Source organism: Accipiter gentilis, chromosome 26, assembly GCF_929443795.1.
Source record: "Accipiter gentilis chromosome 26, bAccGen1.1, whole genome shotgun sequence".
Taxonomy (NCBI): Eukaryota; Metazoa; Chordata; class Aves; order Accipitriformes; family Accipitridae; genus Astur; species Astur gentilis.
Window position 1 is genome coordinate 5,677,649 of NC_064905.1, and position 15,801 is coordinate 5,693,449.

Consider the following 15,801-nt stretch of genomic DNA (forward strand, 5'->3'; position numbering starts at 1 on the left):
GATGAATGTCAGATAAGCTTCCCATCTATTAAGCTCAGTAATAGCCTCCCAATGGAGATGCCACTGCATCACACAATTAAACAGGACTGGAAGAAATATTGGTTAATCTACAACAGCGAATAACTCTGCATAACAAAGCAGCTGGACTAGCTGTCCTAATAGGCTTTTTTTCTGTCTTTAATGTCTGTGATTCTGGAGCTCTCAAGCTGATGCTATGCTCAGCTTACTAGCTCTCATAGTCCCTATCTAAGGGAAGCCCTTAAGAAACAACAAAAACAATACATCTAATCTTTCAATAGTTGCATAACAAGTCTCCTATGAAAACACATCTTGTTTTAGACACATTTATCTATGTAGGAGTAGATAGAGATAGATAGACATGTCTAAAGAAAGATGTATGTGTTCAATAAAATACAGTAATAGTATGTGCTTGCTTGCCAGTAGTTTCATTGCATTTCCCGTTATCTCCAGCACATATAGTCTGTGCTTGCGACAGCTGTGAGAAAACATACACCTTCACTTGCTTTCAGTTTAAACAGCAAACTGTAATCTTGCATCCTAAACAGCCTAAACATCCACAGAGAGCTGTCTTGTACACTGTATTCCACTCGTTAACAGTGAGTTCTAGCAAATAATACACAATACACAATAAAATAATGAAGATTCTCGCTTCTAGTAGAAGAGACAGACCTTTTTTAACACTTTAGTGCCATGCTACACATCTATCTAAAACTGAGGTATAAAAGCTGACCTTTCTATTTGAAATTTTTAAAGTTACATATGAGCAATATAGAGTCCTTGATACACTTAACCTTACAACAAAGGGGAAAGCATGGAAGTACTATTACCTGCCTGTTAAACATGTGGAACTGACATCAATATGCAGCCACAAAGGAAATCCATGGCAGGGTAGGAATTTGACCCCAGGTCTACTAATGTTGAAAGCTATTGTCACAGTAAGTGCATTATCCACTCTTTCCTATGCTTTTAATTGTGGGAAAGAGTAGGAGAAGTGGAATAAAAAGTTTCACTGAACTGTTAATATCAGAAAGCCATCCACTTGAGCCTTTTTTCACACAGGATTTTTGCAGGAGAAGGTAAATCAGGTAAATTAGTACATTTAAGCCAATGCATGCCAGAGATTTAGAGATTCTGCCATGTCAGTAACTTTCAGAGTATCAGAGGTGCCAAACACACATGTATCTATCTTTTAAATCAATGACATTTGGAAATATTGCTAGAACCTATTGTCTAACAGTCAGAGGTTAAGGACAGACTCATCACCTCCTTGGGAAATGTTATTACTCAGGCAACATCTTGGGAAAAAGAAATCTTGCTCTTCGGAACAATTGTTCACAAAGGGTCAACTAAGGAAGTAGCAATAAAAGCTGACATTTCTCACTGGCAACATGCTGTTCATCTCTGCTTGTGCTGGCAGGTTCCTCTGCCTCCCCTCTGTTTGATGCTGATTCTACCTCATATAGTAGAGAAGGCTCAGCAGTTGGCAAGATCGAAGGGGAAGAGTATTCAGGCTGAAACTGCTTTAAGTAGTTTTACCTGCAGAATCTCTTTTCACAATGATGGGGTGTGACCCAGCGAGAGCAGGTCCCTTGACATGACTCCCCATAAGGCTATAATTTTAACTTTGGTAAAGTTAAGACTGGTATTGCCCCTCTTTGAATCAAACTACGAAGAAATATTCCATGCTTAGGCAAAAGCAAAATGACTAAATAATGACTGAATAACTTTATGAATGGTGAAGTACCAGTGCAGACTGATACAGAATATAACAATATATTTTTATTCCTCTCTGGATTCCTCAGGACTGAGGAAAAAAGAAGGAGGATAATGTATCTGCTGGTGGTTCCCTGGGTATACAAGTCTTAACATGTCAGCAAGTACTGTGTATATGTACCTCAAAAATCTAAAATCCCTTACTGAAGGGTCACCGAGATGGTATTGTGAATTCATAATTGGATAAGATTTCTTCACATGGTTGGCTGAATCATCATATTGCTTCTTGTGGCCCTGTTGATTTTCTGATTTACCACACTTGCATGATTAATTACTTTTATATAATACTGTGCTGAAGATATCACTCTTGCTTTAAAGCTACTTATTGACAAATATGCACGGATTGGAAGACCCATCTAGGAAAAGAATGAAAGTACTGTCATGATCATTAAGAAGCAACTGTGGAATTTTTAATCTGACACACACAACTGCTAAGGTAGAGACAACTGAATCACATGAATTAGGGGATGGATTTGTCAAACCAAACTAAATCTCTGAAGTAATTTGGAAGTTTCACTGAATTTATATATTTTTTTAAATGATCCTTTATATTTCATGGCTTCATACCAAAAGTCACACAAAAATGGCAAAAACTGCTCAGAAACAAAACGCACCAGAAATCCCAAATGACTACATCTTCAGAGTTCAATTTTGCAGGGGTAGTACTTACTATGATTAAAGCTCCATATAAGCAAGTGACTTGCCAGCCTACTCTAAACAAATTCCAAATTCACATTCTCAGTGAGTTTGTTTATTTTTACTACACAGCATACCAAAACCCTACTGCATACTTTATTTACAAACCTAAATCTCATACTAAGTTCTTTCTGGGCAATTTGTTTTTACAATTTCTCCATTCAGTGCTTTCTACCCCCCAAAGCATTTTATTCATAGGCTAATAAGGACTTTCTTTTTCCAGTAACCATGGGGAGTCAGCAAAGCAGTTTTGGAACTTTACATTTACGGTAGTGACTACACTGCACAATGCCATCTATATAGTACAGATCGACTGAGTCCAGTTGCATACAGGAAGTGAACTAGCTGTGAAAGCACAGCAAAGCAAAGAGAGCTTGCAGGGGTCAAGACTGAAAACGCAGAAAGACTGCATGATCTTTGGTTTTTTCTTAGATTTGAAACTATTTGCATGCCTCCACAAAATCTCTAACAGTGTTTGAAATTAGGAAATGAAAGGAAAGATTTCTTAGAGCTCCTGTCTTAAAAATGGATGCACATTCAAATAGCAGGGGCGGGGGGAGGAAGGAAAAAACATGTTTGGCGTTGTGGCTAGCATTCGTCTTTATGCCAAAGCCCTGGAAGACCTAAGCAGCCAAGAAAACATATGTCAGGAAAACTTGCTTGCAAAGTGCTTTAAAATTAGTTCTTCATAAAATCCAGTTGGTAATTATTCATTAAAATACACCCATGGAACATCTGATACCCACAGTGACAGCCAACCGATTTGTTTCAACATTTGAATGTGACACACCACAACCAGTACAATGCAGCACAGCATTCAGTAATAACAGCACCGTTGCCATCAGATAACTTTAAGGTGGTCAGAGCACCGAAACGTGTTTTAGCACTGGCTAAAAAACAAGGTAATGCCGAAGTTCCCCAGGTATTCAAGTTGTTTCAAAGCAAGCCATTTCCTGTTCTAAATGGAAACAGTTTTCATTTTGACATGAAAAATTCGTAAGTATAAAACACTCTGCTGGAAATGAAAACAATACAACTCCATGCGCTGCCTTCTCTAGGCGTTACAGCGATGTTTCTGTAAGGTTACCTTATTTCATGTGTCATTTGGAATGTTCTACCAACGTGTAGTAACACCATAATTGCTGTAATCTCTGTAGAGTCACTTCATGCATTATTTGACATTTACAGTTAATTTTCTATACATTATCAATTTTATTAATATGACTATCTTCTACTAATTTCCTACTGATCATTCAAGCCTGCAATGTGCCTTTTGTTATTTCTATGTAGTACTACACAGGTTGGAATAATTTTGCTTGAAAGCAATGCATTCCAGTTTGTAGTCTGCTTGCCACTCAAAACTGCATTTTTACGTCTCCTGTAAAGCTCCACTCCCTATGCACATGGCACACAAGGCTGCTTGTGGACAAGTTTACAGCTACATCAGTTTGACTGACTAAACCAGGCATTTGGAATATTTGCTAAACAGTAATACTGAGAAGGTTAAATCTCAGCAGGGCTCTCAGACAGGAACTGCATCTTGTTGTCTCAGGTTAATCATGTACCTAATTTGCTGATTATCGACTTGCTCCCACAAAGGATTTTACTTGGCTTGACATACCAGCACTGATCAGTGATGAACTGTCAAGTGTAGTTGTTCACTGCTTTACAGCTCATGTCCCTAACCTGCAGAAACAAGGATTTTAAATTTCAATTTTAAAATATCGTCTGGTGTCAACTTCAGACTCTTCGTTAATACAAAGCCATTCTGCTCCCTTCTGTCAGAACAAGGCTTCTTTTCGCTAACTCAGGTCTGTAACAGCTTGCCTTTCCTTTTTCTAAAATTATTTCTCTTTGTAGCAGCTTGGCTGATTTTTGATTGCTGGGCAAAAATGCCAAGCAATCTTTTGCTGTTGACAAGCACCAGGACCCTGCATGAATATGGGAAAGTAATTCTGCAGATTATACTCGTGGATTTCATTAACCCCAGTTATGAAAGAGGGTTCGAATTGCTTCCTCAAGACTGGAAAACAGGTTCTCTGAGGAGGAATCCGGCTCAGTAGGAAACACAGTTGATATTTCTCATTATTTAATTTAACAGAAAGGTCATGCAATTTATATCCTCTCCACATAATGTGGAGAGAAAGAAGAGAAACTTTGCCTGGTCATAGATGAGATGTAGATGAGATCTCTCAGATGAGAACATCATAATGAAACCTAGAACAAATACATTTGATCGCAGTGCAACAGAAATTAAAGTTCAGCTTGAATTAAAAAAAATATTTTGTACTGCTAGTTACATCCAACTGGATTTCTTGTAAAAGATACAGGCATACCTCCATCACGTCTTAGTCAGAGAATTATAATTAACTTGTATTTATAGCTAACCTTGATGATTGCTTAGGAGCTTTCGTTGCCCTAAGTCATTTTTACTTCATGATTTATACTTTTGTTTGTTTTCCTCAACTAAATTGCTGGTTTTTTCATAGTGGAATGATAGGAGTGAGTGCCAAAATTCTGAACTAAATGAGACATGCTCAATGAATTATGTGATTACCTCATTGCAACATTTAAAGATCCATAGACATAATTTCACCCTCAAGACAACATATTGAAGCATTACAGCCAAAATCAAAACATTCTTAAGAAGGGCTCCCACCCTGGAACATATTCTTTGTGCATATCTTCTGTGTTGCATGGATGTCTGGAAATGGCTGAAAATTAGTCAGTAGCCCTCTACAATTTCCTCGATTTATCTAGTCTGTATGGAACTTCATATGCTGTATGCTAACCTCTAGCTGTATGTAAAACTGACCACTTGCCCTCCCCTCCTTGGGTTGTGGACTGCTGATCCTTATTTCTTACCAGTCAGATATATCCATTCAATAACTCACAGAACATTTTAAAACAGCACAGTACAGGAAGCTGATGGAGTTCGGACAGTCAGTTCTTAGAAGTAGAGGTCATAAACCCATGTAAACCTTTTCTCTCCCAACTCTATTTAAAAATTTTCGTTCTCAATTCAGACTACAGGCAAGAATAAACACCAAGGAACAAGAAGCAGTGCAGAATAGGTCCATAAATTTGCCTCACGTTGGGAAGCAGATCCAAAATTCAGTTAACGCAGGTGTAGTTTTCTCCAGAAAATTAACTGGTTCACCGTTTATACCATGAGTTTGTGCATGCACATGGACAAAGTTCACTTAGTATTGATATCTCCTTGCAGGTAATATGAACATACCTTCCCGGCAATATGAACATACCTTCCCTATATGGCAATATGTAGCAATGCAATTATGTTAAAGCCTCTGGGCTTTTAGCTTAGATCATGTATTTTAACCATTTATGTAATTGCAGTTTGCTTTGCCAAATGAAAAAAAAAAAAAAAAAAAAAGGCAGTAGCATTTTTTTTTTAAATCGGGGCACGGCATCTAGAAATATGAAATGAGGCTTTCCCAAAAGGGATCACAGAGTTCTACATTTGATTTTTGAAATCATATACAAAATAAAGCATTTTAAGTGGTAATTTCTGAATGAAGAACTGATTATTAGCAGCAAGGAAGGGGTCCCTTCCAAAAGCTGGTTGCTATTTCTGCTTCTCTTGCACTCTAAAGAATGGAGGCTCTTTGCTTTTAGTATGTGTAACGGCAAACGTATTATTTCTCATTACAGTTCTAATCTGAGTAAATGGGAATCCTTCCATTCACGTTAACGAGTTTTCAATATAATAAAAAAATTTATTTCTGTAACAGAAAATATAGCTATATCTTCTCACAGCAAAGAAATTAAAACACCCTCTGAACAAGTAGAAGAAAAAGTTCGGTCTCACTAACTTTAAAAATATGTTTACCTACAGCCCTTAGCTCTGTACTACAGGGTCACTGTAAAAATGCGGTGTTACTGAGTTTGCATCTTTGAGGCTGTTTAGAAATCAAGAAGAATTAGGTTTCCCAGCTGCAAGACTTGCCCCATGTCTGAATCAGATATTATACCTAAATACTGTCCTTGAGAAAAAAGTAGTAAAATTAAAGCTCTCAAACACAGGGCCACTGCATTATGTTCTCTAACATGGCTGGGTAGCAGCGATGCCAAAGTCTGTTGCGTACCCCAGCAATGGCATTCCAACAGCCTGTGAAGATTAAAATTTCTATGAAGATAGAAAATTATACGTTAACACATCTAGCTGTGCATGCATTCCAACTGTATACAGTGCTTTGATACTATGACTTTGACCAACACCACTCATCATTTTTGACTGGTATATACTGGATAGGTTTATCCCAATTGGTGCCAAGAAAAAGATTTAAAACTTTGAGTGCCAAACTGCAAGTTATCTTAAAAAACCTGAATGGCAAGAACATCACTGATTCTTTCTTTTATCAATGTACTATTGCTGTATGTAATAACCTAGAAATCTTAGTATCAGGGTGTTCAGTCAAATATCACAAATTAAGTAATTCCCAGGAATCCCTAAACTTGAACTCCATAAGCTCCAACTTAAATCTAGCATAGATGCTCTAAACTTTTGCATTTTGACATTTAAAGCCAACAAATACATTGACAAAGTACCTGGGCATGTGATGGTGGGAGTCCTCTTCTTATATAAACACCAAAAAGAGCATCCTTCCCTAAGGATATGTTGAACTTCAGGAACTGTGGCTGGCTGATATGGATCTGAGACCGCCAAAAAACTCCAGGGGGTACTTCCTGGGTGACCCTGCGGCCAACTTCTGTTTCTCCGCTATCTATGCTGCTATTCCTAGTGACCCATGGTCCTATAAAATAAAACCAAATATAAATCAAATGAGATAACTGCTTTTAATACAGGTATTTTCATTCATTCAAGATGAACCCCTGTGGCAATGCCACCTTTTAAATCAAACTGTAACTTTCCTTTCTTATTCTGATGCAATGTGCCTGGTGTTTCAATCAGTATGTGAGAATTTGGCCTGTATATTTGAAGTACAAAGACTGTGAACCTTTCTCTGTGGAACATCTGCAATCTTCTAACCCCTCCAACCCTTTAAGTCTGTGATTGCTCTTTACTGATCAAATACAGTAGAGAGTCAATTAAGCACATACAAATCTCCCTGTGCTCTTTTCAGTTGCATCTTGTATGTAACAAGGGTATAAAAAAATTCTCAGAAAGGTGAACTGCAGAAGTAACTTCAATCTAAATGAACTGATCGCAAATTTTTATTATCATTGTTTTATATAGTAAACTAGTCCAATAAACTCCAGGTCAGAGACAAGAGTGTTGACAGAAGAAATGACATGCACAGAAAAGGATTTAGAGGACAGTTTCTGTACCCTAACAAGCATCGTCTCCTTCCTGAAAGAAAGTTAGTACAACTCAATGTGCTGCTTTTTAAGTTCTCTCTGCCTGAAGCAGGGACTATCTACAAGTCTTTTTCCCTTGTGTTGTGATTAGTTAAAATCCATCATTTGATGGTTCTTCAGCATGCATTATTGAAGACAAGATACAAGACCTTTCTGGCTGAGTGCGCTGGCTTCCAGCCCATGAAATAGTCAACTTTTAAAACATGGTGGAAATCCTTTCTGTTCTCAGCTGAATGAGGCTACACATATTTTAAACACGGAGTGTCATATGTGAGGAGTTAGCAGTGCCTTCAAGCTACAGTATGTAGCAATGTTTGATTTTGTGTTCCATATTCCCAAACAACGTGGTGAGAAATCCATTTTAAAATTATTACAACAGACACTATAAAGACCAGAAAACCACAGAAAATATCTGTTAACAATCATAGAAATGGAAAGGTATCATTAATATCACTATTAAATACACACTGGATGGCAGCGATACCTCTGACACAACCTGGCGGTATTTGTTAAAAGCTCAATGTTTACTTCATGTTTTTTTCATGGTGTGATGCTATTTTCAATAAATGGCAAGTTACTTTTGAAATATATTCCAGCACTGTATGAATGTAACAGGGTGGCACAGAATGACATATAAATCCAGCAGGTAAGTACATAACAGCTTTTCTGTCTTGACTATCTTTAATTGAGAGAGCTGCAATAGCATGGTTTCAATTATAGATTCCAAATTATCTATGTTAGCAGCACTTACACTTGTCCATAATGAAACAGATATTATGTTGGCAGTGTTTTGAAACGGTAAAAGAATGCTCTGAATACCAACTGCTATACAGATTTTGGCAACTTGTTTGTTTTTTTTCATTTTCTATGTTAATGGGTCTACAATAATATCACAGCACTAAGAAAAAAAAAAAAGCAGAAGATGCTGCCAAGAAAGATGCTGCCAATGGCTGAGAAGGTCAAGCAATGTGCCTTCAGAGCTGCACAAGAACACAGGTGTCAACCAGATTCAAACTATATTATTTCATTTCTAATGGATTACTGCAACAGAGGATGTCTCCAAGTTCCTACCTCAAAGAAGCCAGGCACCATCTCACTAGATTTTAAATTCGTCATTACCCACAGGGATAGGAAAACCAGGTACAGAGCACATAAAATCACCTGTTGAATGCTATACTGGAACCACTGGCAGAGCTAGGAAGTCAGTGTAAGGGTGAGGGCTCCTTCATCTCCTTTGAGTACAACATTACACTTACTTCACTTCACAGTTCCAAGTTATGGTAATAAATGGTGATTTTTTTCTCCCAACATTCTTAAAAATTGTGCTGTAAATTATTTCTTTGGAAGTAGACTGTGCATACTTAAATGAACATCAACTGCATCTAACCTGAGAAGACTCCCTGACACACTCTAAAGAACCTTATTCTTCAGGATTAGTATATCCAGAGTCAAAGTGAAACAGTCAAAGAAAAAGCTATTTCCAGGCATTATTATTAGGATAGAAGCTGTGTAAGTAATAAAGGTGCAAAGATTTATAGATCAGTGCCTCTTCCAGTATTCTCTGTCCACAGACTCCTTATACTCAATAAATTATCTGAATTACATATTTTTTCAATTTGGTTAATTTCATGTCTACAACAAAGCTGCTCCAGTCCACGGAAGCTAGTGCAAACCTTTGACATACAGAATACGAAAGTCAGCAAGTGTAATCTACTTCTGAAATCCACAAGTAAAATGGGTGGGAATCTGGAGCTTAGATCTGTTTGAAAACATTAGCCTTCCCCCATGTTGGAATCTGCTTCTCACTTAGTTCCTTTTTAAGCAAAACTTTATCTTTATACCTTTTAATACAGTGTATATATATATAATACTTCATAATTTTTAATACAGTTCTAGAATTCAGTGGAGCAATGGTCATGTATATTCAGAGATATGGCTTGTATTACCAGAACAAATCTAATATTCCAATAGTTAAAAAATAAGCAGTTTATAGTCACTTACCTCATGTCATAAACATATATATAAAAACATATATCTATATCTCTCTCTCAGGTATTAAGTACTGAAACGGCTGCTAACACACATAAATAGCCTATGCCACAAAATAAGTTCTAGAAAAACGAATCCTTGTCAGAGCACTTTAAGAAGTGATGTGGCGTTAGAATGTCCGCATGCATACATCTGCTTTACAAATTACTGAGTCACGTGTTTTTCATCTACATCAAATAGAGATTATATTGAATATTGCATCAGCCATTGTACCTCATTTTTATCCAGTGCAGCAAGGTTACTGAGCATGCAAATGATAAGACCACCATAGTCTCTGTTGGAGATTATGGTTTCATTGGCTATTAAAGCAGCTCCAAACCACCACCATCAATGATTTTTTGCTAACTATGTTGCTTCCAAGTCTGCTGAGTATATATTCCCTAGAATTATAATTTTGCAAATAAATTTAATTCTTATGGAGGCTCAAGTTTTAGTATTTTTTGTCGAATTTAGCCTTAGCCTCCTTTGGTTTTCCAAAATTCTGGTTTGTATTTCTATCTGGGAAAGGGCATCTTTCAGGAGTCAAGAATCCTCAAATACATCAATAAAACTAAAAAGAGAATATTCCAGTCATCAGGACAACCAGAGTTACATTCACACTACTTCAGCATGCACCTCACAGGTAAACAAATATAGGGGATGCCACACTTTCCCAACAAAAAGTTATTAGAAACAGACAATTCCTTTATATTTCTCATGAAAAGTTTGAAGTTGTTAGCCTAAAAATTGGTGACAACTGCAGGTAAAACAACCGAATTTTTAATTCTCCATCAGCTTAGAGACATGATTCAGGCTCCCAATACTGAAAAGATTCAGTTCAGTTTGGCATTATCTTTGGAAACATCTCCCCATCGGTGCCTTTTTTTTTTTGCTCTGCAACATGAATGACCTGGTTTCTAGTTGTCCAATCCACTCCTTCTGGAACATTTCAGTGTCTCAGGAAAAGCTACCCAGGAGGAGAACTGTGACAGCTGTAGGGGTTCGACACAGTAGAGGATTTTAAGAGCAGGTTAGGTGAGCAACTATCACAAGTGATCAAGATATACTTAACCTACAACAAAGAACAGATGGATGACCCCTTATTTTCAAGTCTGTATTTTTGTAGTATGGCATGCCTCTGCTTTATATCCAGCCTGTGCCATGTCTGTGAGAAACAGCTGCTGCCTCACCTCTGGCATGCTGAAAGGGATCCTTATTTTTGCTTTTAAGAACTTAATACATGACATCCTGTTTTTATGGCTCTACATTACAATGCTGAAATAACACAATTTAGAGATGATTGAAGTTGTACTAAAATATAAGTTTTATATTTGCAAGTTTAACGAACAATTTATAAAGTTTTAAGTCCAGCAAGCTACCAGAGCTCTAAAGATTATGCCTTATTGAATCACGCCCTCATAAATTCCTGCTGAGTTACTCTTGCTGGTAGGAGACACAAAACTAGCGAGAGCATCTTGGTTCTACTCCTTGCTTTGACACAGCCAGTGCACCTGAGCTGGTCATGATCTTGACGTTCTCAGATGACTACTTGTAAAACAGAAATATTAACAATGACCTCTTAAAAATTCTTACCTTGAAGATGAGTAATGCAGAGCAGTCACCTAAAAATACTACAGGAGGTGTCTCAACATTGGCCTCTTCATGTTCCTTCCTCCCAAAGTTAGAAATACAGAAGTGAAACGCAAAGTAGATATGACCACTGAACCTCTTAGTTAAGAGGCTTAAGTTTATTTTTTTAAACCTGAAAGGAGAACATCATCCTAGCTTTATATTTGCAATGCCTTTTTCTGCACTAACAGCTTCACTTATAAATTCTGTCTCTAGGGACTCTTAAAGTAAGCTTTTTTTTTTATAGCTCACTTCACTCTTCATCTCCTAATGTAGAGAATGTACCTTGCCACCTGACTCACTCCCCTCCAGCTATTTTTAGAAGCTTTTCCATTTTGATGGACCGCTGCGATCACATTGAAAGAACATCAACTGTCTTTAAGTGAACTTACAGATGTGAGAAAGTGACAAATCTGGGAAGAAAGACTAACCCAAACAACTCATGCTATTGTGAACAAATAAATCCCAACATCATTATCTCTGCTGTCGGTGACTGTTTTTGAGTTTCATCTGTTTATCTCATAACCTCATGGATACTTGGGGTTTTTTTCCTGTGATTTCCTCTCTATAAACATCTACAAAACAGAGTTTTTAAAAGAGTACTTCTTCATCTTACCCAGGGGAGCCATTTCAATCACTCAGTCAAACATATATTTATCAACTAAATAACACTTATTCATTTAAACTGCTGTGTTATTTACCCAGTTGAATTACTATTTTGGCATATACATTTGAAAAGACTGTTTTAGCACTCAAGTATATTTGCCTTTGAAGCTATCAAACAGGCAATACATGACAACAGCAATGTAAACTCCCCCTGCTAACTTGTCAGCAGGCCTCATCTTTGAGCTGGAGGTCGGTTTCAAGGTGGCAGCTGATAGGACATGCCCAGTCAGCCTTTAATTTAACTGATGGCAAGCAGTGTCAGCTCTGGAGGCAGATCTGTATCTACACTGAAACCAGATATACTTCAGTATTTATTATGGGCTCCTCTCCCATACTGTAGTTAAAATTAAAAAATAAAAATGAAATCTGGCGACCAGCAGTGTCACGCTACAGACATCACATTTAAATAGCAATTAACTCCAGAGCTTTGACTGTGTGCCTTTATAACGGTGATGACTGTAAATTGCGTCTTGATAACACTCTTGAGAAAAAACCTAGCAGAATAACTGTTCCAACGGATCCATAATGAACTACCAAGATTTTTTGGACAATTTAAAATCAAATACAAGGAATAAATATCACCAATGTTGGTTCAAGAGAATTCTCTTTCCTGTACCTCTTCTCTTCCTGTACCTCTGCATTTCTTACAAATCACTGCTGCAGATGTAGCTTTCCTTATCATTTTATCTAACTTATTTTTCTGTTGTTGCTTGTTATATAGTTAGAGATTTTCACAGATGAAAATTCAGAGAAATTCATGGTACAGCTGTGTAAAGGAAACTATTCAATATAAAAATACACTCCACTGACTTTTTGCCAAAAAAAGAATACATGGCAATTACTATGTTTTTTCAATGATAGCTTGATTTTTTCCTCAGGTAAATCTGCTACTTACATGACCAGACATTTCTTATTGTTTCAGAAAGGCAAACAAAAAAAGTAGAAAATGTCTTTTTTATAGAAATTTCTTCAGTGGAAAAATCAGTGCTATGCACTATTACCACACTGATCGCTTCCTGTATGAACTTAGGCTTCAAAATATCTCCTACTAATACCTAAGTGCCCTAGGACCCAAGTGAAAACAAGATTCTTTTTAAAATGTGTACAATAGATTGACTGTGGATGCAAAACAAATTCCCACAGCTACAATAAAGTAAAAAGCCAGGAAATGAGAGTTTGTCTGGAGAAGCTGCTATGACACATCTTGAACTTCAGTTGTGCTGAAGATGCTGAGGTACTAATGAGCTCTATTTTGTAAAGTGAGGAGGAAAGAAGCTTCTGAATTTATATGAGCTTTCAGAAGTCCGGTAAAACAGCTTCTGAAACAAAATCAAAATCTCAGATTTTCTGGTCAGTATCCCATACTTCCGATGTGGCGAAAGGAAAGAAATTCTGCAAAAAGAGGATCTGCTTAAGACTATTGCTCTGGCTCAGCTGAAGTCAAACAATCTGACCCTGCAGGTGGAATTAAGAAACATGCCTTAATACCCTGATACACGTAAAAATTTAGGCACACCTTCACATTCATGTGGGCATGGCTTCACAAGATTAATTGTTTCCAGAATCAAAAGCAAATTATAACTGAAATAAAGGTAAGATCTGTTAGTTCACTCATTTCACAAAGAACAAATATATACTAGAATGAATTTCTGCATCAACATAACACTAATCTCTGACGGTATATAATACACTTCATCACCTAAACACAATCACAAAAATAAATTTCCTCTCCTGATCTGTTGAACTTAGTCAAATGCTTTGCTTTTGCTAAAACAGCCCTAGAGCCTGGTATATTGTCAGAAGACCACATCTGCAAGCCTTCATAGCGTCCATATTAATACTTCTGCTTGCTAACATGTTAATTAAGAACTACATTACACTAGCCACGTAACTACTTAATAAGATTAATCCACCTGGAAAATGATGGCATGTCTTGATTAAATTGAATGAGGGTAACAGAAGTGACATTTAAAATACATTGATTATTCTTACATTTTGATCATCTGTTTCAAAGCATCTGAAAGGAAATAGTAGAAACCAAAAGATTCACGTTGTTTACATTGTTAATGAGGTACGAGTTTTTAATCTTTTCACCTTTTGCAACATGACAAAGAGGCCCCTCCAGTTGTTCCTGGGTCCTAATACTGTCTGATGAGTAGGATTAGGTTTCAGCAGAAACACAGTTGGGGGTAGTACCAGTGTCTCAGACGGACAAGTCAGGGCCTATTCTATTCACATCTGAACCCCAGCTCATCAATACGCAAGGGTAGCAAATCTTCCCATTTAATAATTTTGTTATTCCTTTAACCTTGCCTGTCTGCTGCGTTGCTAATAAAATATCTTAACTATTAGAAAATAATAATTCGTGTGTGCAAACCAAAATGTGTCTTGAAGCTGCAGCATCTGGCAGAGGTCTCAACATCATTTGGAGAGAGCTGAAGACAACCTATACAGCTTCACAATGAGTGCTGAGTTTATCTTTCCATATCTATTCAGGGCAATTTTCTGCTAAATTAGTAGAAATCTGTTTTTCCCCTCTGTCATCTCAAGCAAGTAAGATGGTGTCAAATTTAACAGCAAATTTAACTTCATTTCATTATTGCCATTATATTTACAATGCTGAATTTGATAACTGGAAGCAAGCTGATTTTGATAACTGGAAACAAGTATTTTTCATGACACTTCAATACTTTACCATTTAATTAACTGTAATTGTCTTTTTCAAATCCACACACTGTGGTAGACCTAGTGAAATATCTCATGAACTGAGCATGAACCTGAATCCAGCTGGTTGGTCCAAGGAGATGCAAACCCTGGATTATGTGAGTATCAGAACACAAATTCAAATCTAACTTTTCCAGTTAGTCAGTATACGGTAACTGAAGTGATCTTTCAGGTCCACAATCCTTGCCCATAATTATCTTTGGTGTCTTTTAAAATGTGGGTTTCTAGGATCAGAGACCACAATCTCTTACTGTGTTTCTCAGCTTTATAGAATCTATAGCAAATAATCAAGATAAAAAATACTAAGTCAATTTTGAATTAGTAGAAAATATGCTAAATTTGTAAGCACACCAAAGACAATATGTCATAAACAAGAAACTCTACACCAAAACATTCTTTACTTGGATTTGCAGCTGGAGTTAGTTTGGATATTTCCACATAAATGGTAGTTTATTTTCAGTGTCCTCTGAAATGATTAAAGTTGACTTTTATAGTATATTCTGTCAATTAGAAAGGAAACAGCACATAGATAGTCACAGATTTTATGGAAATGTGTGTCTAGCCTACTACATAATTTTAAATGTAGAATATCTTTTTGGCATAGATTAACAGAAACCAGGCACAAAAAAAATCCCATAAGGTCATCTAATTCACTTCTTTGTGAAGAAGCAATTATTCCCAAACATGCTTGCTTTTTTTTTTTCCCCTAATTTAGATTTATTACACCAATATTCTAACATTATCCTTATGCAGCTGTAACAGACAAATGGGATTCACTCTCAGAAAGATTTTTTTACTGTCATTACTACCTACCTCATGCCTGTAGCAATTCCATGGCAGTGCCAACTTTTTGGTTTTTATGTACTATGAAGGGATACTACCTTATCGTTTGTATTAAGAAAGGAATTTTTCTTTACTTTTGTC

At 36.8% G+C, this 15,801-nt stretch overlaps 1 protein-coding gene across 12 annotated transcripts in view; it reads right to left on the reverse strand.

Annotated features, from left to right (window-relative positions):
* TENM2 (teneurin transmembrane protein 2) overlaps positions 1–15,801 on the reverse strand; it is a 641,052-nt gene that overhangs the window by 114,345 nt on the left and 510,906 nt on the right. For all 12 annotated transcript variants that reach the window (XM_049829391.1, XM_049829390.1, XM_049829388.1 and 9 more), the window contains one exon: positions 7,060–7,265. In XM_049829391.1, the coding sequence (XP_049685348.1) occupies positions 7,060–7,265 (206 nt within the window). The remainder of the gene's footprint in view (positions 1–7,059; positions 7,266–15,801) is intronic.